A 26,752-nucleotide genomic window follows, 5' to 3' on the forward strand; every position below is an offset into this window, starting at 1 on the left:
TAGATTTTCTTTTCTACTTCAAAACAACTTTGAATGACCTTGAACAATCTCGCACAATTATTTATTTTTTGTTTTGTTTCAGCTACATTTGTACATCAGCTTAAGGAAACTAATCCCACAGTTTGTTACCACACAATAAATTATTAGGAACATCCCTAAAGTCTGACTATTGTAACAGGCCACCTCGCAAAGTTTGAATTACGAAGATTCACAAAAACATACCACTTCCTGAGGAGGAGGGAGGAACGCCATGGCCAACAAAGCTATTAAGTCCCGTTCTCTAGAGTGTTCTATCAGTCTGAGATGGAATATAGTTAATGTTGTTTGTAAAGCAGATAATGTGAAGCAAAGCTGGAGCTATCCTGGGACATTGCTTCAGAAAAGATTTCCAGCTGGAGGAAACTTATCCAGACAAATGAACCAATCAGCTTGTTTTTTCTTTTCTTTTTTTCCCATTATATATGCTTCTTCTGGATGTACTGTTTTATTGGAGCTTCTCTTTGCTTTTATTTTATTTATTTTTTTATCCGTGTAAACACATTTGATTCAATTTCCTACAAACTAATAGCTGCTTATTTGTAACGAAACTGGATTATTGTGCTATTTTTATTCTATAAACAGTAGTATTTTTGGAGTTTTGTATGTGACAGTTGTATTAAAAAATACACAGTTTCCATATTTTTACACGGAAATACAATAAAGATAAAGTTTAGCCTAATTTACAAAAGGGGTTTATACAAATAGACACTTAATGTGTCCAAAGCTACATAACCCCCCATTGTAACTGTAACAGTTGTCCAACTCAAGAGGCCCTCATCTTTTATCTGTCTGCCCAATGGCTAGACAGGACAAGGGAAAAGAAAAAGGACCACATTTTCCTCTCTATAATTTGTCTCATGAACACAACATCTGCAAACATGTACTTTTAGAGTGAGATAGATTCTCACATAAAAGTCTAAGAATTATAATATTTTAATTCTAAAATGTAAAGGAATGATTAGCAGTTCAAGTTTTATTTCTACGTGTACAAATCTATTAAGGGCTCTGTGAAGAAAACCAAATAAGAAAGAAAAGTAGTACTGTATAAAGTGCAACAAATTCAGAAAGTAAAGCTGACAGCAACGTTAGAAAAATATCAGGTAAACACATTTTCTGGAGTTAAAGAGACCCTCCAGCTGCACCATAGGGGCCATAATTATTTTGTCTTACATTTGTATCTTATTACAAACGTTGATCAGAACCTTTGTGTGATCAAACTGATGGCAGTCAGACTCTGCTGGGGGCCATTCAGACATCTGTTCTTTGCTGGTAATATAAATGCGCAAAATCAGTGATGCTGCACTGTAAATATTCATGTTTATGGTTTTAGAAAAGTAAAGATAAAGATTTTTATCCTCTCATTTGCAAACAACCTTTTGCAACCACAGCCATAAACAATATCTGTTTTAATTGTTCTGACAAAATCTACTCTGTACTGTATCAGTGGTCTATATTTAGTAGTGTTCTTACTGCTATTCATCTGCCAAACGTGCATTCTGCCAGCCATATGCTTCTTCTCCACTGTTCATTTTAAGCCTAAAATGACTGCAAAGAAGAGAAAATGCTGCAATAATTCAAGCTGAGCAGGTGCACTTTTTTTTTGGGTTCCCTCTTGTCTTTTCAGCACAGGACATGTCAGTATGGCAATATTATGACTACCATTCTCAGTGACACAAGGCACTGGAGTTCCCCTATAATTAACCCTGGCTGAGCTCCAGCTCAGGTAGTGCAGGAGAGATGGCCCACTGACTGCCAGCATGTCTGGCAGACTGCACCCATTCCGCAAACCTGGAGTTGATCCTGTGCGGGAGACACATTGACACCCTCGTCGACATACTCGGTGGACTCAGCAGAGATTTCGCCAACAAATCCATCTGTGAAAGTCATTATGAAAACGCTGGAAAAGACAACAAGACCTTTTACAATAAGACTGAATACTGCACTCCGTTTCCAAGTTGTACCTGGAATATTTATGTTTCACAGAATCATAAAGTTCACCTTTAATGATTTTTTTAAATTTATTTTTTGTTCTTTTTTTTTTTTAACATTATAGAACTTTTTTTTAGATAGTTTGTAGTTAATTAGAAAAAAAAAATTTAGATTATTTTTTTACAATTCGTAAGTTATTCACTGCTATTGCACAAAATTGCATCAAAGACAGTACCCAAAGGCTTTACCATGCATCAGCATTTTTTAAAGGGGCCCATAAGAGTGCTCACATAGTAGGTATCATCTCAGTTGTTGTTGGATAAAGAGAGTCCATAAGCCTCTCATTGTTTGCAGTTTGACCAGGTGCTTGGCTCGTAAAACCTCTACATTCATCTGCCAGAAAACTGCTGGCTTGTACACAAAACCTCAAACATCTCTCTTGCTCATAGAAATATACCAATTCTTCAAAGACTCCATGCTTAAACACTGAGAATGGTAGAAAAGAAGAAATTAAAATTCCAGCTAGAGATTAATTGATTTATAACACTGAAACCTTATTTCCATACATGACATAAAAATGCATGACAGCCTGGAGCAATACAATGTCTTTTCTCGCTTTGCAATGAATATGATTCTCGGGGATAACAGCTTTTTTTTTTCTTACAAAGGCCAACAATCTATTAATAATTCATTGGGCGGCAAATTAAACATTAAGAAATGAGGAGTTTTTCTATCAGTTTGACTTCAGTCTGTTTCAGTCTGTCGTTATACTAAAAGTACCACTTCACTGCTACAACCCTTTTTAATTTACTTACAAAATGATGGATTTATGAAAGGATGACTGTGGTCTGAACATTTTCTGACATCTAATAAGTTACTGTTTTTTATTTTAATAATTAGAAAAACTTAACAAGACTTTTGACTATTACATTTATTCCATATGTTTCACATACAATCAGTAGACCTGTATTATGTTCTATACAAAATCTACAATTGTTTGAAATAAAATAAAAAAATTGATGCAGAAATTATACCTAAAAAGAAATCTATATTCATTCACCCAATTTAAAATTTTTTTTTACCTAATATAATATAATAATTTGCTTTTTCAGGTAAAAAAAATATTAATATTCAGTTTTCTGCATTAATAAATAGTGATTTTATTGCTGAAAAGTTACAATTTTGTTAAGATTATTTCCCTGTTTATTTAAAAATTGTCTTTATGACTATAATATTTGATTTGACTAATTTATTTCAAGCATAAATACAACAGAATCAAATAAGAATATCAAACTCCTTGCAGAAATAATAAGAAACATTTATTAAAAAACAAAAAAGGAAAACTTAAAGTAAATGCAAAAATAAAATACTTGTGTCTCGTATTAAAAGAGATTTTTTCTCAGTTATATATACAATAAACACTTAGGTGACATAAGATTAATTAAAATAGTGATTATTAACTAAAGTCAAGTACAGTTTGATTTATTGCTTGACAAGGAGTGAGAAGAAGTGATTTTATATAATCTAACCCCTACTGAGTTATTTCATTTTATATTTTGGCATGGTTGTCATATTCAGGTCCTGATCAGATCAAGCGCAGATTTTTTTGTCAAGTAACAAAATTTGTTACTTGACGAAAATTTTAACAAATTATCAAATTGTGAACAATTGGATTTAGTATTTTGGCAGCGATATCCAGCCTGACAAAGGTAATTTACTTTATAACTATACTTTTATAGTATTCTCCTACTGTACACTTAAAGTGATCGAAACATCAATAATAGTTCAGTCATGAACTGCAGCTTAATAAGAAGTCCATCTTATTTTTACAATTTCTTCAAGTAAGTTAAACCTGACACTAACTGCTCTGTGTAAACTCTGGCGGGAAGCGTCTGATAAATATTAGCAAAGTTTTGTCAGATGCCTCAACTCTACTTCTCACTCACACTCTGTGACCTCAAAGCAATGATATGCTTCAGTTACCGTCAAGTACTTCATGTTTAGACAACCAACTGTGAGCAATCATGCAAAGCAACTCACAACACTGTAATTCTATCCAGGATTTTCCACAGTAAGAGTTTCTTCACCGTGTTTCAATTTCAGCTTACAACTCTCTTTTAAAGAATAATATTTTAGATTTAAGTAGCATTATTGTTATTAAAAACTTTCATTTTTTCAGTTTTATTGCCACAAATGCCAAATTAAAAATGCTTTATATTTCACCATAAAAAAACACACAACAGTTAAATGTTAAAAATGTCACGTGTAAGATTCATTTTTTAAATATTTATACTGCATTAAAACTTTGTCTTATAATTTTAAAATATAAGTTTTTTTTTTTTTTTTAATAAAGTGAAATGAATAAATGATTGAACCTGCACTGTTGTTAGGGGTCAAACAATATCCTAATGTATGACATGGGTTGAAACCCTCCCAGTGCTCTCCAAATCAGGTGGGCACAAAATACCCTTCTGTTCCCACTGTCACCTCCTGGTACCTTCACGCTTTGTGGATATATCTAGAAGGGAGGGGGAGGCAGGGGAGAGCCAGGAACCAAGGGCTGAAGCCAAGGAGCCTGGATAAATTAGCCAAACCACTTAGGTGATTTCAACTAAAATTAGCAGTGCTGCCTGTGGGCTCCATCAATTCTGAACTTGCTCAAACTCTGACAAGCATGCAGGAACTTTTCCCCCTTGGCCCTTATTGAGAACCCCCCCCCCCCCCCCCCCCTTTTTGTTCCCTCTGTCTTTGCTCCTCTGCTTTCCAATCACATTTTTCTTTAAATCACCAATTAAGCCTTTAAATCAGTTTGCATAAATGCTGCAGCACAAGGACAGAAGTTATATTATCTGACGCATCATAAAATAAATGAAAACATATCCAATTTTAGCCTTTATTGAGGGTCCATACAAATAAAAGAGTTTAAATCCTTTAGTTACAAGTTAAACAACATGAGAAATGAAGTTATGCATATATGAACTTGATGATTTGGACTCATTTAAAATATATACATTTTTTATCTTTTAACATGCATAATGTGCAAACAATTTCAGCATAATTTGTTAAATATGTCCAGCTTTTTCCCTTATTACTCTGTTTTTGTTTATTCTAACCCAATAATGTCAAGTCATGATTAAAGTGAAAATTAAAAACCTAATTTTTATTTAACACGACATTTAGGGGTATATAAGAGTTAAATATATACAAAATTGGACTTTTTAAAATATGTTATTCTGTGTTCAAAAAGGTTTTCAAAACAAAAAAGCAGTCAAGTTTTTATGTTTTAATTTATTATTATTCCTTCTATAGTTTGATAATAAAAACAGAATTTTTACAAGAATTCCTACATCAAAATCCAAACAATCCCACATTGTGTTCACATTGCCTTAAGCTTCTAATATTTTAAGAAATAAAATGTTTAGAGATCCAAAACAATATTTAAACTTAAAAAATAGAAACAAAAAGGAAAGTACAATAAAGTAGAAAAATTCTGGCTTTATGCAGCTATTTATCTGATTTTTCTGTCCGTTGGTTTTTATAAAGACGTCATAATGCCTGTGAATAAACTGCAAACTGGCTGCCTTACAAACAGCCAGGAAGTTGATTTTTTATTTCTTTTTACGAATTCTAAATAACTTATACGGTGAGATTACCGCTTCCCCAACAGGCTTTTTGTTTAATTTGTTCAATTAATGGAGAGAGTGTTCCAATTAAAATGTCATATCAAAATCAATTTGTAATGAAACTGTAAACCGGCTGGTAGGAGAAAAGGAATCCAGCTGCTCAGAATATTTTTTGGTTCTGACTCGTGCGACTCTTTTGTCATAAATGTCCCTGTCTTTTGGATCTCATCACTTTCTTTGTGCCCATGAAACAATATCATAATACCAACAAAAAAACCTGTTATTTTCTGATTAGAGCAACAGGTTTGATCTCCACTGGTTTGTTTTGTCGTCTCCACCTGATCTGTTTGATGGTGTTCTGTTCTCCACGGCTCGCAGAGAGCCGGCTCAGAGAGAAAGAAGGTCAGATCAAATTAAAAGTATTTGATCAGACCACTGAACAATACGCCAGGCAGCTGTTTCTTATGCAACCACTAACATCTGTTACTCTTTCACTGACATTACTGTAGTAAAACAGCAGCAACAATAAATGTTGGACTAGAAGATGCTTTCACTTCCTTCAGCGCGGAAGAAACAGATCCGTTATGAAGCGGCTGAACAAAGTGAAAAGTAAAAGGACAAATATTCAAATATGCAAAGTACATGACTTCTTTTTTTATAGTCATGCCTGTGGCAAAACTTATTTGTAAAAAAAAAAAAGTGTTTTTCCCTTAACCTCCACCTTCCACTGGGCCAGTTCCAGTAAAATCAAACGCAGACAAATATTCTCTTCTCTTCTGGGAATGTCTAGCAGCGAACATTTCTCAGGTAATATGCGAACATTCTTTATTCTGCATAACAGCTCCGGCAAACCTATTGTTTTGAGTTGACAAGGTGCTCCACGGCAGCATGTCAGCTCTTATATCAAATTCGCCATTCTGACCTCCGCCCTAGTTTTCATGTGGGGGAAAAAAAAAAAAAAAAAAGAGTTCACATGAAACAAAGTGGGAAAAGTGTTGAATAGAGAGAAGCGAGGGAAGTTTCCAAGGACGACTCAAACTTCTTAATGGATCAACAGAAACCGAAGATCTAGGTGATGCAAAGGAGGGGGGCGAAACGAATGTTAGAGGTCTCTGCCCCATCAGAGGCGAAGAGACAGGAGCGTGACCAAGGGCACATGAAGATAGGTAGCTAGATAAATAACAACTACACTGAACCAGTAAAGTAAAAATGGAGCATTCATCCACCACATTTGATGAAGGTGACGTTTAAAAATGTCTGCTCCCCAAATATCACTCTCATCCTGTGGAATACTCGGAAGACAAGGAGTTTTCAGAAAGCGCCTTAAAAAATCTCAAAACGTCACTTTGAACGATCAATTCCACACCTTGTTTGCAACGCATGAAAATCCAGACTGATACCGCTAAAACCTTGTTAGTAACATGTAAAAAAAAAACAAAGTTCGACACTGCTTCATGTCAGCCTCGTAAGTGTATTTACAACAACAACCAAACTTGTTTGAAACCCATTAAAAACACACTGACAATTTGACAAAGCGCTGCGTACCTCTCAAATCACTTTAACATTAGTAAACAACCAGAATTAATCCATATACCGTATTTTCCAGACTATAAGTCGCCCTTTTTTTCATAGTTTGGCAAGGCGTGCGACTTATACTCCGCAGCGACTTATATTAGAAATAAATTGAAATAAATACATTGTTAACCCTCCTGTTATGTTCATTTGTGAGGAACAGAGATGATGTTCCTGGGTCAATCTGATGTATGAGGTATGTTAAGTGTTAAGAGTATGTTAAGTGACTCAGAGAATCAGAAAACCTTTTTTTTTACAGTAACATCTTGAAGGCTAAAAACATAATATTCTATTTTCCAATGATTTCATAGATTCAGAAATGCAATAAAAATGACAACTGTTTCTACAAATACAGGATGAAAACAGAGTATTAGTTGGCCAATGACGCTTCATGAAAGGAATAAATAAATAAATATGAGAAAGAATTACTGTGAAATTATGAGATAAACAGTCTGCTATGATTGTGTCATATGAGGTTGTGCAAGTTATTATATCTTGGTCTCAGATTTTGTCAAATAAATTTCCGTCGAAATGCGACTTATAGTCCAGTGCGACTTATCTGTGTTTTTTTCTACTTTATAATGCATTTTTGGGCTGGTGCGACTTATACTCCGGAGCGACTTATAGTCCGGAAAATACGGTATATGGTCCTCTGAATTATAAGGTACATTGTTGATTTTTTTAATTTTTTATTAAGACTTAAGTGCAGGAAATATGGAACCTCTTTTTCTACACATTTTTAAATTCTTTGCCTTCTATCAGGATAAGAAGACTTTTTCATTAAAATGTCTTTAAAAGCCTTTCTATATTGAGTTTTCTTGTACCTCTTTGTCTATCCTGGCTTTCTCTTGGTTCTTTGACTTTGTCACCCGCTGGAAACAAAAAACATACACAATAAGATAAGAAGTGATTCTAAACAGGATGTAGGTATGAATGTGAGCATGCACGGTTCTTTGTCTCTGTGTAAGCGCAGTGACGGGTTGGCATTCTAAAAGCTACCGGGACATAAAGCAAAAATATTTGTCACTACAGGTACAGAATTGCTCTTTCAAAGTGACAAGCAAGCAGGTACAAAAAAAATGAAGGGATTTTCAGTGCACAGTGCCTGAGCCCTGCGAGGATAAAGCTGCAGCAAAGAAAAAAAACATACATTGTATATTTTTAGGGAAATTCATCCACCTTTGATTTGTTTTGTGTTAAAAAAAATTGATATTATTATGACAGTTTTGCACAGCCTGAGTGTCACAACACTGTGCTAAATACAAACATCTGAATTTGGTGAAAAACATATATCTGTTAAATCCAATGTTAATAATAATAATAATAATGGATTGGATTTTTCTGCGCTTTTCAAGACACCCAAAGCGCTTACATTATGTCCATTATTCATTCACTCCTCATTCATACTTGGTGATGGTAAGCTACGGTTGTAGCCACAGCTGCCCTGGGGCAGACTGACAGAGGCGTGGCTGCCAGTTCGCGCCTACGGCCCCTCTGACCATCACCGGGATCATTCATGCGCATTCACACACCAGTGGAGCCACACTGGAGGCAAGGAGGGTGAAGTGTCTTGCCCAAGGACACAACGACATTTTGGCTGGTGGGAGTGGGGATCGAACCGCCAACCCTTCGATCATTGGACGACCCGCTCAACCACCTGAGCCACTGTCGCCCCTAATACATTTTAATTTTTATTAAATTTGTTTAGTGGCTGTTTGCTTTTCTTCCAAATGCTGTGCTTTTTACCTGGCAATTAAAAACAAGAAATTGCATTCTTAATGTGCTTTTCCCTGGTAAATACAGGGTCAATAATTGTTTAAAGAAAAGTAAAAGATCAATGTAAAGAATTCTTTCAAAGTGCATTACTTAAATTACAACTTACAAAGATTGTGAATAAATCTCTGTAGGTCAGGGACCAGCAGAAAGAAAAACGTAATTGTCATTTCTTGTGGTTTTGTTTTTCCATTAACGTTAACTCAGGAGTCTCGCTTTATCTGCACTGTAAATTAAATTCATATCATACATGTAAACCTGGAAGGTCTAAAGCAGAATCTTCACTTCTCTATTGCAAAAATACTTTTAAAAAGTCTGGCTAACTGGTCAAGTCCAGTAAAATTTCCACTAAAGAAAAGTCGTTTCCAAAAAACCTCTGATTTTATCAATTGTTCCAACAAAAATGTGGTTGATGTAACATTGATTTCAAACAAACTTTTAATCAAATGTATTTTATATTCATGTTTTTCATGCCTTCGTATCAAAACTACAGACATACATCCCTTTCACCTAAAAAGAATTCTAATTATTTGAGTAAAAGCTTTTTCTTTTCTTATTTTTGGTCTCATTAAATGTTAAAAATGTTGCTTGTGCTACATTCTCTCCATATGTCTCCAGACATCATTAAAAAACTATTTTTACTTTTTATTGGTAAATCATCAAGTTTTATTTGAAAGTAAAACAAATGACAGACGTTTCAGCCCCTTAGCGCACCATCATGTGGGCAGGACAGCAAAGCCAGGCAGCCTGACGAATGCCCAGCCAAGGCATGCTGGAGGGTAGTAAAAGACACTCCTCCTCCTCAAACAGACCCGTCACTTTTCAAAGAAACAGCCATTAGTGAGAGCTCATCAAGCGGGAGCCGGGGCCCGTCCATTCCCCAAGAGGAGTGGAGGCCACAATGCTTCAGTGGGAGGAGGGAGGAGGAGGGCTGCGGAGATGAGCCCTGGACCCAGTGGTGCTTCTGAGCGGAGTCAAGCCGTACGTCCCCAGCACGCTCAATTCCCAGCCCAACTGTCACTGCTGGCACTCAATTCAGCCCCTTCAAGCACATAATCTGTCCTCGTATGGCTGTTAAACACCACACTCTCCACTCCTTCAGTCATTCCCTGCCATGTTATTGTTGTGTCTGCTGTCGTACTATTATTGAGCCATTAAAAGATTTGGATGGAGGACCCTTCCTCAGCATATGGAATCTTGATCAGCAACACGGCAATAAGACAGCGAGCGACAGCAAATTCATTGAATATTTTTAAAACAGACCCTTCCGTCTTTCACACAGTGGCTGTCTCGGAAATATTATACTGTATGTGTTTTGTAGCGTGGTAACCGCGGCCACTGGCCCATTAACTCACGCGGTGAAGAGCTGTGTGAAGTGCCATCACCAAGAATAGATAAGAGAGCCTATCGAGTCTTGCGAGTTGGGAGGAAGAATCACTGTGAGCACAGCAGGGTTAAGGTGGCGCGGTGCCATGGCGGGGATTCCCACTTATGGCCATCTCTCCGGATGACAGAGTGATAATGTCACATGGTCTAGGTGAACCGGGAAAAAAATAATAAAGAGAAAGGCAGCCAGCTTGATGCTCAGCTGCTCTTTTAATTGGCTGAAACAAAGTAATCTGAGAGCAGTATGGGGGGCACAAAAGGGTAAATGATGGGACAGAAGGTCATTGCTTCTCTTTTACTCTGCTGAGTGCCATCCACCAACAGTCCCAGCATGGGTCACAGTTAATGTTGAGTTCTATTACACAGTTTTGTTCACCATCTGCTTTACACACCGATAAAAGCGGTCAATAATGAAAGGAAATCTGCTTTATGATCTATCTTTTTAAACATTAAAAAAAAAACTCCTAATCCGACATACACTCAAGTATTGATCTCTGTAAGTTGCATAATACAAGTGTGTGAAACAAATGACCCCTACACCTGTGTGGTGTGGGTTTTTTTTATCTCCCAGGTGTGGCTGTTGCAACGGATCATGTGGTGCGAAGCGCTGAGGGCCACGTTGGCTCCCTCGTCCTGGATAGTCTCTGAATGTGGCCCTGAATTTGCATTGAGTGAAGGTACGGTTCACCTCCTCGGCACAGCCTTCGACGCGTCTGAGGTGCAGGGGGGGAGGAGTGCGCTGTGCCAGCCCCCTGCAGGCAGAATCAGGTGTTATCTGTCTGAACAGGGACACCGCCATCAATCTCTCCTGTCCTCTCTGAATGAAATCAGCATAGCACGGGGAGTCTGCACTGACGAGATGCAGGAAGGATAAGCCATCGAGTATGTTAGAAATCTAACGCGTTCTTGGAAGTGGTGACAAGTGAGAATGTTAAATGGTTTGCCAGTCAACTTATATTACAATACTAGCAAACAAAGCATGGCGTTTTCTTACAAAAAGACAACTTATATAAATCATTTTGAAACTGTTTATTTTGTCATTTCCACACAAACTTGGTGACAACTTCAGAAAAATGCATTCTTTCAAATAGCACCAAAAATTGCCATTAAATGACCAGAAAAATCTTTTATGGATTCATTTTTGGACTATTTCATCTCTGACATCAATCATAAGTGTGGTGCATTCCCCCAACTCATTCAAAATTCAAGAGTAAGGCTTTTGACAGGTTCAGACAGACAAAACAGCATCAACAGGCAAGCGGCTCTTTTTCGCTGGTTATCTGTTAGATGAAGAATTGATCTGAAGATTTCGCCCACTACTCTTACAAGCAAAGTGAGGTCTGGCCCCAAGCTATACAGCAGACCTCAAAGACCTGTGTGCGCCAAAATGAAGACTCAGATTCCCTACCCTACTCCTGCAAATACCTCTGTATTTGAGAGCAAAGATGACCAGGAATTTAAGGCTTTGATAAGAGGACAAACGTGTGTAAGAATTTCATTGAAGTATTTTTATCTGTTCCACAATGCTTAGTACAGTGTGTGACTCAAAAGTAACAAAACAGGGGGGGCAGCTCACAAAAACTTGAAAATTTGCCAGAATAGAAAAGTTAAAAGTGTTTCTACTTGGTTTTGTAAGATAAAAAGATGGCAAAGAGTTTTGAAAAAGCACTTAGTCCAATTAGAAGTGTGCAGCAAATTTCCACCTGCCCCTGACAGAGATGAAGTGGCTCTTTCGGAAGACACTGTGGCACTACACCAGCAAAGAGAGTCCAAACACCGCAAGTGGAGCAAGCAGAAATTAATGAGCATCACAAGACACACAGGTTTAATCCAAGATGACACAGGATGAATTAAACTGTTTCTTATGTGTTTTGCTCATGTAAGTCACACAAAATTACATTATAGCGAGACAAAAAGGCAAAGTTTGTGTTTTGGTACCATCTCAACCTGATTAGAAAAATTGGTTGTGTGAGAAAAATGTATTGACTGACCCCTTCCCCTTTGCAATCCAAACAGGAGGTATCCGCTGGCTCCAATGAGCCAAAATTCCATAGACTTCTATAAAGAAATCGTTCTATTTCAGTCAGTCGTTCTATTTATCACAATCTCCATTGCTCTGCTACTTTCTTTATAACATGTTCTTGCTTGTCATAATTTTTTTAATGATATTTTTACTATAGTGCAAGTTATTTAAGTTATAAACGGGCCAGTCAGATGCCTCAATAAAAGTATATGATCTCACATTAAGCATGTAAACCATTTGATTTACAGATCTTGTGTAGCACACTTTCAAATTGTAGGGGTGTGGCTTTCAAACAAACTCACTCCTAATTGGTGATAGTTGTTGCCATAGAAATGTTGACTCAGATAAACTTGGACCAATCATTGCTTACTGATGAATACGTTCGTATTGCAAAAAACTGGCGATTGAATTGACTTCATTTCGTTGGAGCCAGAAGAACGCCCTTATCTATTGGTAATTTCACACTCACTTCTAATAGACAGTTAATGCTTGCAATGCTTGCAAACCAGTGAGTCTCAAATGAGTGTTTCTGCAGCTGAAAGACCATATACGCTGGACTGATAATAATCTTTGATCACTGGATTCTGAATGGCAAAAAGGAAGTTGGGGTGGAACCTGCTCAATAATCTGATCTTAACATGCCCAACGCTACAATGTGTATGACTGGGTAAGACAAAGTAAAATGGGTATTTTGTTGAGGTCACTCCAGCCACTTGTCACTCAAAGAAACACAACCCTAAAAACAGAAGGAAAAAAAAAGCAACAAAATCTCCACCACTGATTTAAACAAAAAAAATCTAGCAAAATTAAAAGCAATGAAAATCAAAAAAGATTTTCCAACCAGGCTGCGCATCTGTTTAATTTTAGGGTTAAAATTAAACGTTTTACTATGGGACTCAAAAGAAAACTGAAACCAGCTTCAAGTGGTCATTTGCAAAATTGCAACATTTAGTACTTCTGGATTTAAATGAATTGGGTGAGTGTGAAGGCTTGATGTAGAGAAGATATAAAGGTCCAATAGGTTAATGTTAACCACAGTCAAAACAGTTGTTCTAACATGAGGAAACGTCAAACAGTTAAAGGCAACCATCTCTGGAGTCAACTGTTAAAGCTTGCTTATTTGTCACATAAAATGAGACAATTTGACAGTAAACCTGCAGTGCATCACTACAGCTTTGCCATTTGCTAACACACAATCACTTATATTATGTGCACTTTTGCAAATTGTGTTGCTTTATTTAATTATGAATTGATGTAAAAGAAACTAAAGGGGGAAAAAAAACATTAGAAGCTGCAAAAACTTTCAGAGCTTCAGGTTTTATCTGATTTTTTCCAGCTGGAGATTTTGGGGTCATCTGAAAATAGTGTGGGCATACTTTACTGATAATTTCCTGTGGTTAAATGAATGGTGGCGTCTTTTCTCCTGGTGGTGCAAAACCTTTGTTTTCTGTAACCCTTGTGCTATCTTAGATGACCTCACCCTTACATTGACATGTTCTCCCTGCCATGACAAAGGTGGATAAAGGTGGAAAGATTTCATGTAATCCATGGACACCAGTGAAGATCACAAATCATTGATGAAAAAAGGTTCAGCGTACTGTCTAGAGGGGTCTAGATGACCCAACTCCCAATGTTAAAGTGCCTAGGATAGCACAAGGGTTAATTAAGCAGATTCAAGAATGCAAAATTGACTATGTGCCTTTTTTTAGACCACGGCAAAACTTACTAGTGTACATGTTTTTGGGTGTATTTTAATCTTACAGATAAAATAAAATCTGTAAAGCACACCAACATTAGGCTGTAACCTATCACTCAGTTTGTCCAAGTAAAATATTTTACACTTGAAAGCCTTACTTTTCTCCTAAAGTTTGGCTTAAACTTGCCATGACCCAAATATTTTTCAAACACACAATCAGTTAACACAATCCGTCAAAGTGAGAAACTCTCAATTTGCACAATATTTGCATATTAACATAACATAAACGCAAACAACTGTTGGAAAAAGAAAATCACAAATTCCTGATAAGTTCACAGCATGCTCATCTGCATGAAGAACGCTTGCACAATGTGCCACTTCCAACCTCAACCAAAAGGTTTTCCATCTTTCTATTTTGGTCTGTCTGTCTATTTCGGTCTGTCACATAAAAATAGGCTTTTAACAACCCAGCGTGGCATTAATTATTGCCTCTTAAGCCCTGTATTGCTAAAATAAAGCTGCAAATATTGATTGATTGGACAGATGATATTTGTCAGTGAGTAAGGATTGCAGTCGTACATGGCGACGAGTGTCTCTGTCTTTCAATCACTGTCAGGAAGCAGCAGCGGCATCGCTGCATTGATTGAGCCCCATAGTGCCACCCTCTGTCTTAGCGCGCCTCCTAAAGCAATCACTTCTCAGACACGGGCAAGAAGCAAAGATTCATCAGTGGCTGATTCATATTCAAAGCTTCGTCTTTAGCAACAAAAAGGCAGATTGCCTTTGAAAAGCACTGAAACAATGTTTCTGTGTCACACAGACTGAGCTGTGAGCAATTATGATCCAATGATGAGTAAACAGCTGTTGCTGCAGTGGTTTCCATGTTGGCGAAAACTATGAGTAATTGAATTGTTTGGCATGCAACGTGGAAATCATCAAGCGTGAAAATAAGAAAAATGACACACCTAAACTTGATTGATACAACATAAAACATCACAAGAATAAGATGTTTCAGTGAGATAATATGTGCACACATGATTAACAATCTCAGTTATTGTTTCACCAATGTGGCTTCTTTGACCCTTACCGACAGCCCAGAAGGAAAAAAAAGGGAGAGCAAGAGCTGGGCGACAGTGTTAATAAGAATTAGTTAGTTCTGCGCTCAAACATTCTGTCCGACCTCAGCAGATTTTAATCAAAGGCTGAAAATAGTAGCTGATTGTAATCGGCACTCAGAAGTCACCAGGGGTGTTTGAAGAGCCCGTCAAGCCTGCAAGTGGAGCTAATTCGATTAAGTGGTGGCAGTACCTGGAGGGGACGGATCTGTATCACTCCCTTTTTTATTTATGAGATTAAGTTGCGCTTGTTATTCCAAAGTGAATAATCAAGCTACCAAAAAAAAATAAAAAAAAAGGCACCTATTTTGCAAGTTGCTTTAGTTTGCATACATCCGAGTTTGCTTGGTTGTGTTATTTTTTAGTGTTTTGGGTGCCAAATAAATTTTGTGGAGACCCATACCCATAGAAAATAGTGTATTTATCCTTTGTAAAAAAGCTCCCAACTACAAATTATTGCCTATTTTAAGTGTTGGCTGTCTTCTTTGGAAAAAATTAAGTCATTTTCACACCAAATTTAATTTAAAGTGAAGCATAATCATTTTTTACAGACCCACAGTTCAGTTTTTCTTGCATTTTTGTAAGCACTCTGTCCTCTTCAAAATATTGTTTTACACATTATAACACTCGCAGAGAACACAAAAGTGCAGCCACCAGTACATTACATTTCATTCTAGGCAAAAAGAAAGCACGGAAACCATTATGTCTGGTTAGGATTAGTCCACTGGCTACAATTTGCAACAAATGTGTTCGTTTTTATCTTTTGCATAATGTCATATTCCACTTCTCAACATTGTCCGTAAACCAGGGCAGCAAAAAGGGCCATTTAGTCTAAGAAGATGTGCAACAGTTAGGAGGCTCTTCAGCTGTGCTGGTTGAAAAGAACAATTTAGCCTTTACAGCATAACCTGTTCCTTTTGAAAGAAGTATCCATGTCTAGATGAAGGTCTGTGATTACTGAAGTTTTCACTCGACAGCTCTCTGAGGTTTTTTCAGCACATGCCGTGTCATTTTTTAACCTCCACGAGAATGTGTAGGTTTTGTCTTGAAAAGTCTTGCACCGTTCACATAAACGTTCACAAATGGCGTGAAGCAGCATGAAGACATGTGTCCGTTACAGATTTGCTCAAAGGAAAAGTAGTTAAAGGAAACAGCGGGTCGAGCTCCTGGTGCACAAGGAATTTCCAAGCGAGGGGCTTACCTACCTTCTCAAGGGCTTTTCAATATACCCACAAAGGTGGAGACGTGAAAGGCTTGGTGTTAGATGTGACATAAGAATTCCTCAGAGTGATCCTTTACACCCCTCTCTGCCTCTTCTTAGAGGCCGGCTTCATATCAGGGAGCCGCAGAGCAGCTTCCAGCCAACCAGAATGAGTACTTAGGTCACAGTGTACCACATTAAATTTAGACTCCTTTAACACCCTCCAATAATGCATCTGGAGTATGTCCGGTCGCAACTATTCAAATTTTCTATCAGAGATACAAACTTCTGTAAAAATGGGCCATGGATCTAAGCTATCTTTCACCACTAGAGATTTCACATCAAATCTGGTGTCTGTCACCAGTAGAAATTTACTGGCCAGCCCCAGTTAAACCACTGGTGATTCAAACTCCAAAATAAACCCTCCCAAAAGATCAGAACCTTCATAGCTGGTCTAAGTTCACTTCTGCAACTTTGTTTTTCATTACTACCGCCTATTGAAGATGGAGATGGACTACATTTAGACAGAGTAAAAATTGAGTAGTTTGCTTTACTTTTTTACTTTTTGTCACAGTCTTTCAGTTTAAATTGAGCATTTCCTGTGAAGTAGTTGGCAAACTACTTTATCAAATGCCATCACAGACTAACAGGCTACAGCATTATTCCCTACTTTCTTGTTCTGGCCGAAAAAAAAACAAATTTGTACTTATTAAAAGCACATGGATGTCACTTGAATGTCTGTAAATTAAGTTCCCTGTATCATATAATTCAAAATATAGATGCCAGACAGTGACATAGATGCAGATTTTTATCACATGAACCTCAACTCTCATGAACAAAGCATTTATAGATGCAGAGGAATTCAAGCAATAGATGCCATGACTAACTGACTAACAGCAAGCATTTTGGTGGTGGTGGTGGTGTAAAGTTGTCACAGCCTGAAGACAACAAAAAGACTAATACGCAAACACATTTTTTTTGAGTAAAATTAAAACTCTTTACTTTCATTCAGCTCATTTTAGACCAAAAACATTACATTTGAATGGTAATGGTAAACCTCAGAAAAACAAACAAAAAAATTCTGTATTTAATGTAATGCACAGTCAATGTAACAGGCCATTTTTGATCTTATGTCAAATGTATATTGCGGGCCGAACTATAAGGCACAATAAGCAAGACAAAAGAGTTAGAGATAAGCCTGCCAAAAATCAGACTTTATTAACTACATTCACAATAACTCTAGAACTTGTTTGTAACACGCTACACGTTAACCACATTAGTGTATTCGCAATACCTGTAACTCCTTACCATATTTGTAACACGTAACTAAACAGACTGATATTGCCATTACAAACAATACTGTGACTACACTGATCCTCAACCTTGTTAGTAACACGTTAAAAAAACAGTCCGACACTTTTTACAAAATTCACAATAACACCCTACCCTGTTTGCAATTCGTCAAAAACAGGCAGACATTTTGACAGAGTCGTGTACCTCGCAAAATCGACTCTGACATCATTAAACATAACCTGAATAAATCCTTTTTTAAGGAGCTCTGAATTATAAAGCACACTGTTGTTTAAGCCTTTTAAGTGTGAGTTATAGTATGGAAAATAAATTTGTTTTCCAGAATACTCAAATTTATAAATAATAAAGTACATATTTTTTTACAGATAAAATAGAAAGTTTTGACACTAAATGTTTACATGAAAATGAGTGTTTGAGCACATTTCCAGTGTTGCTGTTTTTTTAATATCTTTTTTTTTGCTATATTTGTGAACTTTTCCCATTTTTTCAGCTTTCTATTGAAGGCGAAATGCTAAGAGCAAGGAGGTTGGTCTAATCACCCCTTTGAGTCAGCTGAATTCACAAGGACCCACTCTGCTTAGAAATATGAAATCAGTGCTCGAGGACCTAAGGCAAAGTTAACCAGTCACAAAAGCAGAGCTCTCCAGCTGTAGCTGAGTAACGTCGGATGATAATTCGTTTGTGTTGTTTTTCACCACTTATAATGGATTTAACTCAATCAAAAGCATAAAGAAAAATGTGACAAAGATTCATAAAGCTAGTTATTAAATTCTATAGTATAATGACAAGCACGTTAAAATAGAAATGAGAAAAAGTAAATGGAACAGAAAAGGTGGAACTTTCAAACACAGAACAAGAAAAAATAATGAAATAATAATAAAAACTGTAAGAGGCAGAAAATTTACCATGAAAAAAATAAAAAATAAAATAGAATTGATATTACCCTTTAACATCAGAGCTTTAGTCTGTGTTTCAACTACTGCAACTCTTCAACCGTTTACAAAATTAATGTAATTCATTGGATTTGTCATTGGATTCTGAAACTGAGAAAAACCATCACTGCACTCTTATGCAACACTTTACAGTAGCGAAGCATTTATGCAATCAATGTAAATCAGCTGATTCTGTTGCAGAGAAAAGTGACTTTGTGTCATAATGCAACACTCTATGTTATTCATTTGTTGTATATTGGTGCAAACTCAATAAGAATAATAATCAATTCATTCACCTTCATTGCTTAAATACGCCAAGAATTATATGTCGAGAACGTGTGTTATTTAGATGTCACCTGCGACATCTCCAGTTTGAGAGGGTTAAATCTTTTAAACGTTCAAATTCAAGTGTGGAAGAATAAAGGAAGGTGTGTAATTAAACACAAAACACATAGTTGTTACATTGACAACCTGTCATCTAAATCTTTATAGTAATATCAACATCTAAGTGTGCTGATATTGATGAGCCATTGAGTTATGTTGTGAGCGATAAGGGTTCCAATTAACACTAAATGTTTTCCATGAGTCAAGTAAAGTATCCACAGATATTACCCAGAGCTTTACCAAAGATTTAGACCTAAAGAAGAACCTTGTTGACCAGCCCAAAGGCTCTGACCTGCTCCAAGCCTGAAGAAGCAGCACAGCACCACCTTCCTATGAAGCAACACCTGCAGCAGTTAACATGCAGTGTAGGAAAGTTTGAGGTTTTCTCATATTTGCTAGTATTTGACCAGCCAATAAATCAGCTTGGATTTTAACAACCAGCCAACAACTGTCAATATTTAGGACATTTACTGTCAGCCCTATCTTAGGTCCTCTCAGACTCCATTTTCCACAGATTCACAATTTATTCCAAGAGCAAACTGACCATCTGACTCTTTGGTAGAAAACTTTAGGAGATTTACATTATGCTGCTAAATTGGCAACAATATAAAGCCTTGATGAAGTGGCTCTCCTGGACCTGCATTGTAAATGTTGAGCTCAGATCCACAAAAAACATAATTCAATCATTGAAAGAGTCATTAAGCCTTTCACTTTCTGGTGTAAGTAAACTAGCCGAGCGTATAAAAGGAAAACAAGAAACAAATGTTTTTATTTGGAAATGTATTGAGCTGTCTCACAGTTGAAATACTACACTTGCGTCAAGCTGCAGTTTCCGTCTATAATGTAAGTCTAATAAAAATTTTACAAACACGAAGCATCAAAGGATAGGCCTGTTGCTGCCGGAGGGCACCTCAACCCCTCCATCCAGTTTTTCTTATTTTACCTCCAGAAAATTAATTTCCTACCTCTACATAACTGGTGTGGGAGCACGTACAGCAGAGCTAAGGACAGGCTCGGAGTTTACCAGGAACATCATCATTTCAAAACATCTAATAAGAAACCTATCCAGGAGCAATCGACACAGTAGTGTGTGTTTTAATGCAACTTCCTACCTATAGCATACAAAATGTGTATATCAGTGTTAAAAGTTTGAACAGCTCTGTCTATTTTGCATACACTTTCTCTGAACCCAGAGGCACCATCAACCACTGCTCACCTGAGCTGAGCTCAGCTTAGAAGAAGTCTTTGCAAAAATTGTTGGCAGCTGTAAAGCTCTGTGCAAAAACTTTGCAACAAAGAGCATGTTAAATGGTAAATGAATAACGAGAAAGATCAGTAAAAGCAGTAAAGTTGTGGACATGAGTCAATCTGGGCCAAGCAGCGACTGGGCTAAAGCAGGCTTGTGAAGATGGAGCTATGTCTTCACTGATGTTGGAATGTTGGATTAGGATCAATATGGAGAATAGGGCTGGACAATATGAGGAAAACTTGTGATTTTCGATATTAGTGATCAATATTGCGATCAAGATACAACTTGCGATGCATAAAAAAATAGCAAGATAACTATATACATAATTTACATTTCACTGCAACAGTTTAATTTAAATAAGAGTCAACATAAATTTAAATTACACTCCAAATGACCATAGTCTACATAGGAGGCGAGCATCTAACATAAAAGGAGTCCATCCGATTGGTCAAATTCATAAAGGGACTTATTTGATTTGTTAAATAGTTCAAGCTGCCATAAGATTATTTTAGCACATTTGAGCTTACTATTTATCGCAAATGTTGCCGACTTTTGCGATATGCGTATTGCACAGCTTGGTATAACGATAAATGTATAATTTATTGTGCTGGCCTAATGGAGAACATTTTCCCCTAAAAGCTTTTCTTTGACTTTGACTTTGGCTTTGACAATTATCCAAAGATGTATGCTTTCCTGTCTGAAAAGGGAACCAGTTGAGTTTGCATCGCAGTGCTGTTGTGTGCGTTTTTCCTCCTTTTTGCTCAATGGGAATGGTGCAATGCATAGCATAAGATCAACAACAGAGGGTCATTGTCATCACATTTGAAACCCACCCTGTTTAAACGCCTTGTATGTCAAATTCAAGGCCCACAAGCAAGACATGGCCCGTGACATAATTACCTTTAACCCGCGTGATAATTTGTGATAAATGTTTGAGTCAACTTGCATGCATTCACTACAAATCCCACAATGCAATGGTAATATGTTTGAAAGATGTTAAAATCCTCACAAAGAAGTCATCTTACTGACAAACACCTTCATTAAACCCTGAGGATCCGAGATGAGACGCCAAGTGTTTGGCTCAGAGAAGAGACCTTCCACCAGAACAGCTAAATGAGTTTCTCTTTCTAAATGCTGCAACAGGACATTTTTATTTTTCTTAAAATGAATTGCTTTTTTCCTTTTACTTCACCCCCTTCCCCCCCTTTTTGCTGCTACAGACACTTAACTTTTCTTTTACTTATTTTTTCATGCCTGATACTGTATACTATGGAAAATAAATTAAAATTATTTTTAATATGTTTTTTTCTGAATAATGTTGTTATATGTTTTGCAGGCTTTCTAACTTTCAGGTTTAATTTATGCAACAAGGTCACTAACAAGTTTTACAGAAACATCTACACCAGGTTGGCCCTCAAGATTTTTAGTACTTTGTATTTAAGTTTAACACCCCGAACTAGTGAGGAAAGGAGTTTGAATTAGACATTAAAGCCCTTTTCAATCTGTGATAAAATACCAGCAGGCCAATGATTTTGTTTAAAGAAACGATGGCGTCAGTAGAGTAATAAACACTTAAGAGTGTGAAAGGTGCTTTAAAAATACTTCTAACTCTCGAGTCTCATTTCTCTTAAATAAAAATGTGTTTCATCTCAAACCTGGCAGTCAGAAGACCCTGGTTCAAATCCCGACTGGGTTATGCTCTCCTCTTTATTGGTTATTTGGTGATTCTCTTAAGTGTGAATGTATGTGTATGGGTTGCATGGCCCTATGATGGACTGGTGAATCGTCCAGGGTGAACCCCTCCATCACATAGCACTAGCTGGGTAACCCTGAACAGGTGCAACCCTGAACAGGTAAGAGCAGTAATGACGGATTTGTTCATCTGTCTTTGGGAAATGGAATCACAAAAAATTCCTTTTCTGGACTTTTAAGATTCCTATGTATTCCAAAAAAACTGAACCACATTTTAGCTGTATCATAATTTTCCTCATACTCTCCACATCGGTTCTGATTCTCAGAAGTAAAAAAATCAGAGGAATGTCTTTCATATTTAGTGCTACCAGGATGAGGTCATCTGATTTAGCAGAGGGAGGCTTTACATGTATTCAACTTGGATTTGAAAGAGAGAAAAAAAGATTCTCCCACACTTTGACAAAAAGAGCTGCAGCTAATAAATATTTTTGTTGTTGACTGATCAATTGATAATCTTATTACTAGAGGCTTTATTACAATATATTTTGCAGCATTTATTTTGGCAATGGGGTTAACAATATACTTTCTAAAGAGAAACTGAAAGTTAGTGTTTGTGTATTTTTATATGCAAAGGGGATCACTAAAGTAATTACAAATAGTAATTTTTGTTAGTTTATTTTTATTTTTTATAATAATCGACTATTATTCTGAAATATGAAGACATGATTGTTAATATGCTAAATAACAGCATTCTCACCGTTAACTTTATTTTAGGTCCTGTTAAAAGGGGCAATAAACGCCTAACTCATGACCCCAAAACCTCTGAATGCTAATTTAACATTTATGATAGTCTTTACATAAGAAGGCTTCCATAAAAATATTTGACTTTTGAAACTCTAAAAACGAGATCTTTATTTTAAAAAAAAAGCAGCGGTCTCAAAGTCCATTCAGGAGGAAGATTTTGTCATTTACATAAATGGTAGTATAATAAACATAAATGATTTAGTATAATAAAGCTGATTGTTGGCATTTAAAACTGTCAAGTGTCTCTCAAGTAGGGATAATAGAGCTGATCATATAGCTTAACTTAAATTTACAAGTCAACACCCTCAAATACACATTCATCCAGATAAAAAGTAATATTAGGATGTGTCCGAACTAAAAGCAACACCTGTGCCATGCAATCCAGTCAGCAGACTCTAACTTTGCTGAATCTGAGAATGTCAAAAACACAATTATGTAGTTGTCTAACCGAATGGAATATCGCCAGCAAAGGCTTTCTTCTTCTTCTGAACATTGCAATTTTTCTCCCTTCACATCAACCATCTTCTGCAAATAATTTTCTAAATTTTCCAATTAGAACTGAACGTCCGCTTTGCAAGAAAAAGGTCTAACTATGAAGCTCACTTTTTATTATTCTAGTATGGCAGATCATGTTTCCTGCCATAAACTGTTTTTCACTTTTGTGTCATTTTAGGCATTTTGACTTAATCAAAAAAAACAAAATAAAAAAGTACACTTTATTGTGAATAATTCCAGCGGTTGTTACAAAGGACACTAGGACAACTTTATACACACACCTCGCTGTTCACCGCCGCATCTCAGCTCCCGACAGCTTTCCCACTTTCAAAATCTTTCATCTGTACTTCATAACTGACTCCTTTCCTTAACGAGAAGACTGATTTGTACACGACTTCTTTAGGGTAAACGACAGGCATTGCAGCATTGTATGGAAGCGGGCGCAACCTAATTGGATTTTTTGTTTTCCTTACTGCAGTAAGTCACACACAAATGCATGAACACTTTGAAACACTGCTGCATAAAATGAAGATGCAGACAAGATTCTCATCATTTCTGCGGGTTTGAAATCTTTTATACAAGTTCACATTTCTACAAGCACCTTACGTAACCAAACCATTAATAGTAATTGTTACCTTATATGCAAAGGGAAAGGTCTTGAATCATAAAAATAACTTTTTTTTCCTTCTCCTCAGCAATATTATCCAAAGCCCTTAAATACCTGTTTTCTCAGCCATTCAAGTCCTACAGTGGTGCATGAGCTTCTGCTGAGGTAAGCCTTTTCTACTGTACTTAAAAGGTATTAGCACTCAGGGTTAAAACAGTAAACTCCCAGCATGCAGGATAAGAAATGTGCACATACAGAAAGTCTAATAAACCTGCACTGAAGAGGCAAAACGTGCTGAGGGAAGTAGCCGCTCTCTCGCAGATGTTTGTGGGAAACATAGTATCTCAAATTTTAACGCAAGTAAATATTGTTTGTTTTTTTTGTTTGTTTTTTCAAACATATTCGAAACTTTTATGCAATTCTGCTGACATTCAATAATGTTTTACTTTAATTATTGAAACCAAGTTATTCATCAAACATAGTAGATGTAATGTCTTATGAAGTTTTATAAAGTTAATTGGTAAAAATATGTATTAGAAATGTGTTTTGGTAGACAAAATATTGACAAATAACTGGATTAAAACTCTGAGACCCCCACACCTCTGCTCGAGATTGAACATGATTTGAGAAGGGGGAAACAAACCTTTTTCAAGCAGATTTGAATTTTGTGACTGTATAAAACTTTTCTTTTAAGTCCCAAAAGCCACTTTTTTTCCTTTTCTTTTTTTTTTTTTTTTTTTTTTTACAAAGTATGACTTTTAATTTGAAGCCAACAAAAAGTCGAAGCACACAGAAACTCTTACTTGTGCGCGAACGTCCCACAGGTTTTTTTTTTCCTCATTCACTATTACATAACAGACCAAAATGCGTCTTCCTGTCTTTCTTTCTTTTTTTCCAGACGCACTTTAATCCTGTGCAAAAAAGGGTGGGGTGAATATAGGTCAGCAGGTTAGGAGTGTCTCAAAGTCAGATTTGTAAAATAAATAAATAAAGGAATTTAAAAAAAATTCCCAAATCAATGTAGGAAGTACCTGCCTTTTGCCCCTGTTACATAAGAGCTCAGGCTGCATGTGCCAACCCACAAGGTCTTTCAAATGCGCCTACGTGGGGTTTATGTTTCTCCCAATTGTCAATCTTTCAAAATAAAGTTAAAAAAAAATGAAACAAAGAGTTAACTAACTATTCAAATGAGCGGAAAAAAAAGATCCCCGCTGATGATTTCTGCTGTGAGTTCAGCGCCTGTGTTTATGGTTTAAACCTGTTACATAACCAGCTTACATTCCACATTCACCATATCACACTCTAAATATACCCGCGCGCGCGGGACGAGCGCGTGGACCACCGCTCCGTGGGTTTCACGAGTCCGCGCCGTTTTCACGTCAGCCTCACGGTCGACAATCAGCAAACGAAGCAGGATTTCTTTGAACTTGGCTGAGCGGCGGTTAGCCAGCCTGGAAGGGGGGTGTGGTTACTGACTGTCTTGTACTGTACAACATGGACGGGACGTGATGAAGAAATCATAAGATTATTAGTAATAACAGTCTCCATTCCGCGATTTTTTTGAAGCAAATGCTTCGTTTTGGTGATAAACTGTGTCGCTTTGGAGCCCGAAACGGTGCGTTTTGTGGCACTAAGCAGATTCCAGCAACTGGAGCTGTGTTTCCCACACAGGATCAGACTCAATTATTATATGAGAGCTGGAGATATGAAGATCCAGACAGCTATGCGCCAAACACAATGAGACTGGATGTAAATTTACAAACCAGCCAACAGTCCCCCCAAAAGTTCACTTCCCCACACTTTGTCAATATCGCTTTGCGCGGCGCAGGGTGGTCAGTTTTGGCGCTGTTCGGACTTCCTGGATCATTAATTAATCTTGCAGTCAAATAAGTGTGACATCTGTGACCGGATCGCCCCCCATGATTGGGGCTGTCAGAGGAGAATGAGCTCCAGCAGCAGCAGCAGCACAGAGACGCTAATTGGAGCCAAAGCGGGCGAACGCCGCGCGGTTTGCTGGATAAACCAGCGCGCTTGGTTGGATTTTTTTTTTTTTTTTTTTGGTCAGGGCGCAGATATTTCTAAGGTCCCGACTTGATTGGTTTTGAAGTTGGCCTCAGAAATCCCCCCGATAGGTCTCGCGCGTTCAAATAAATAATACAAAATAATAATAATAATAAATCAATCAATCCAAGAAGCAGCTCCGTTACCTCTGTTGGTGCTGGAGCAGGTTTGCCTTCGAACCGGCGCCGGATGGTCCGCTTTCCGGAGCGTCTCCAGGTTTACCGGGGTTTCCCTGACCGGGGTAGCCGGCTCCGAGACGCTGTTGCCCGGGTCGCTCGCTGGATCTGGGGGGGACTCCATGTTGAATTTCAGCTTGTATGTTGACCTAACGCTACTGCTTCAAACTAACTGTCTGCTATCTGTGCGCTCCCGAACTACGGCTTGCTATGTAATTTAGACTAGAAGTAAGAAATGAGAAAAGCGAGCGTGTCTGGAGGTGGGTGTGTAGGTTCTGATTGTCCACTGGCAGCGCTAGTGAGAGCTCCAGTCATGCAAGCTCAGAAGGGAGAGGTTGTCAACAGTGGAAGGAAGGATGGATGTAGGCCTGAAAGTAATCCAAGCTGATCCAACCTGCACAGTTTAACACCTGAACACTGAGAAGTTCATTTTGCACAATGATGTCAAACTCATCACCATTTTGATATATTGCATTAAATAGGCATTCAGAAAATCCTAGCTGTCAAAAGAGTTTCAATGATTTATTGGGCTGCAACAGAATTAACTTCTATACATAAACATTTCAATATTCTTCAAAGCTGTTTGAAAAAGTAGTCTATTCAAGTATACTACAAGTACTAAAAGTGAGGCACTATACTAGAAGTTAACTTTTATATATACAGTCTATAAATTCTAAATGTAAA

General features: G+C 37.2%; 1 protein-coding gene across 1 annotated transcript in view; it reads right to left on the reverse strand.

The window, feature by feature from the left end:
- rora (RAR related orphan receptor A) overlaps positions 1-26,551 on the reverse strand; it is a 200,124-nt gene extending 173,573 nt beyond the window's left edge. Inside the window, exon 1 of the mRNA XM_004069638.4 lies at positions 26,039-26,551. Within this exon, the coding sequence (XP_004069686.1) occupies positions 26,039-26,192 (154 nt within the window). The 5' untranslated portion in view covers positions 26,193-26,551. The remainder of the gene's footprint in view (positions 1-26,038) is intronic.
- Between the last annotated feature and the right edge of the window lie 201 nt (positions 26,552-26,752).

The sequence above is a fragment of the Oryzias latipes genome, chromosome 6 (genome assembly GCF_002234675.1).
Source record: "Oryzias latipes chromosome 6, ASM223467v1".
Classification (NCBI taxonomy): Eukaryota; Metazoa; Chordata; class Actinopteri; order Beloniformes; family Adrianichthyidae; genus Oryzias; species Oryzias latipes.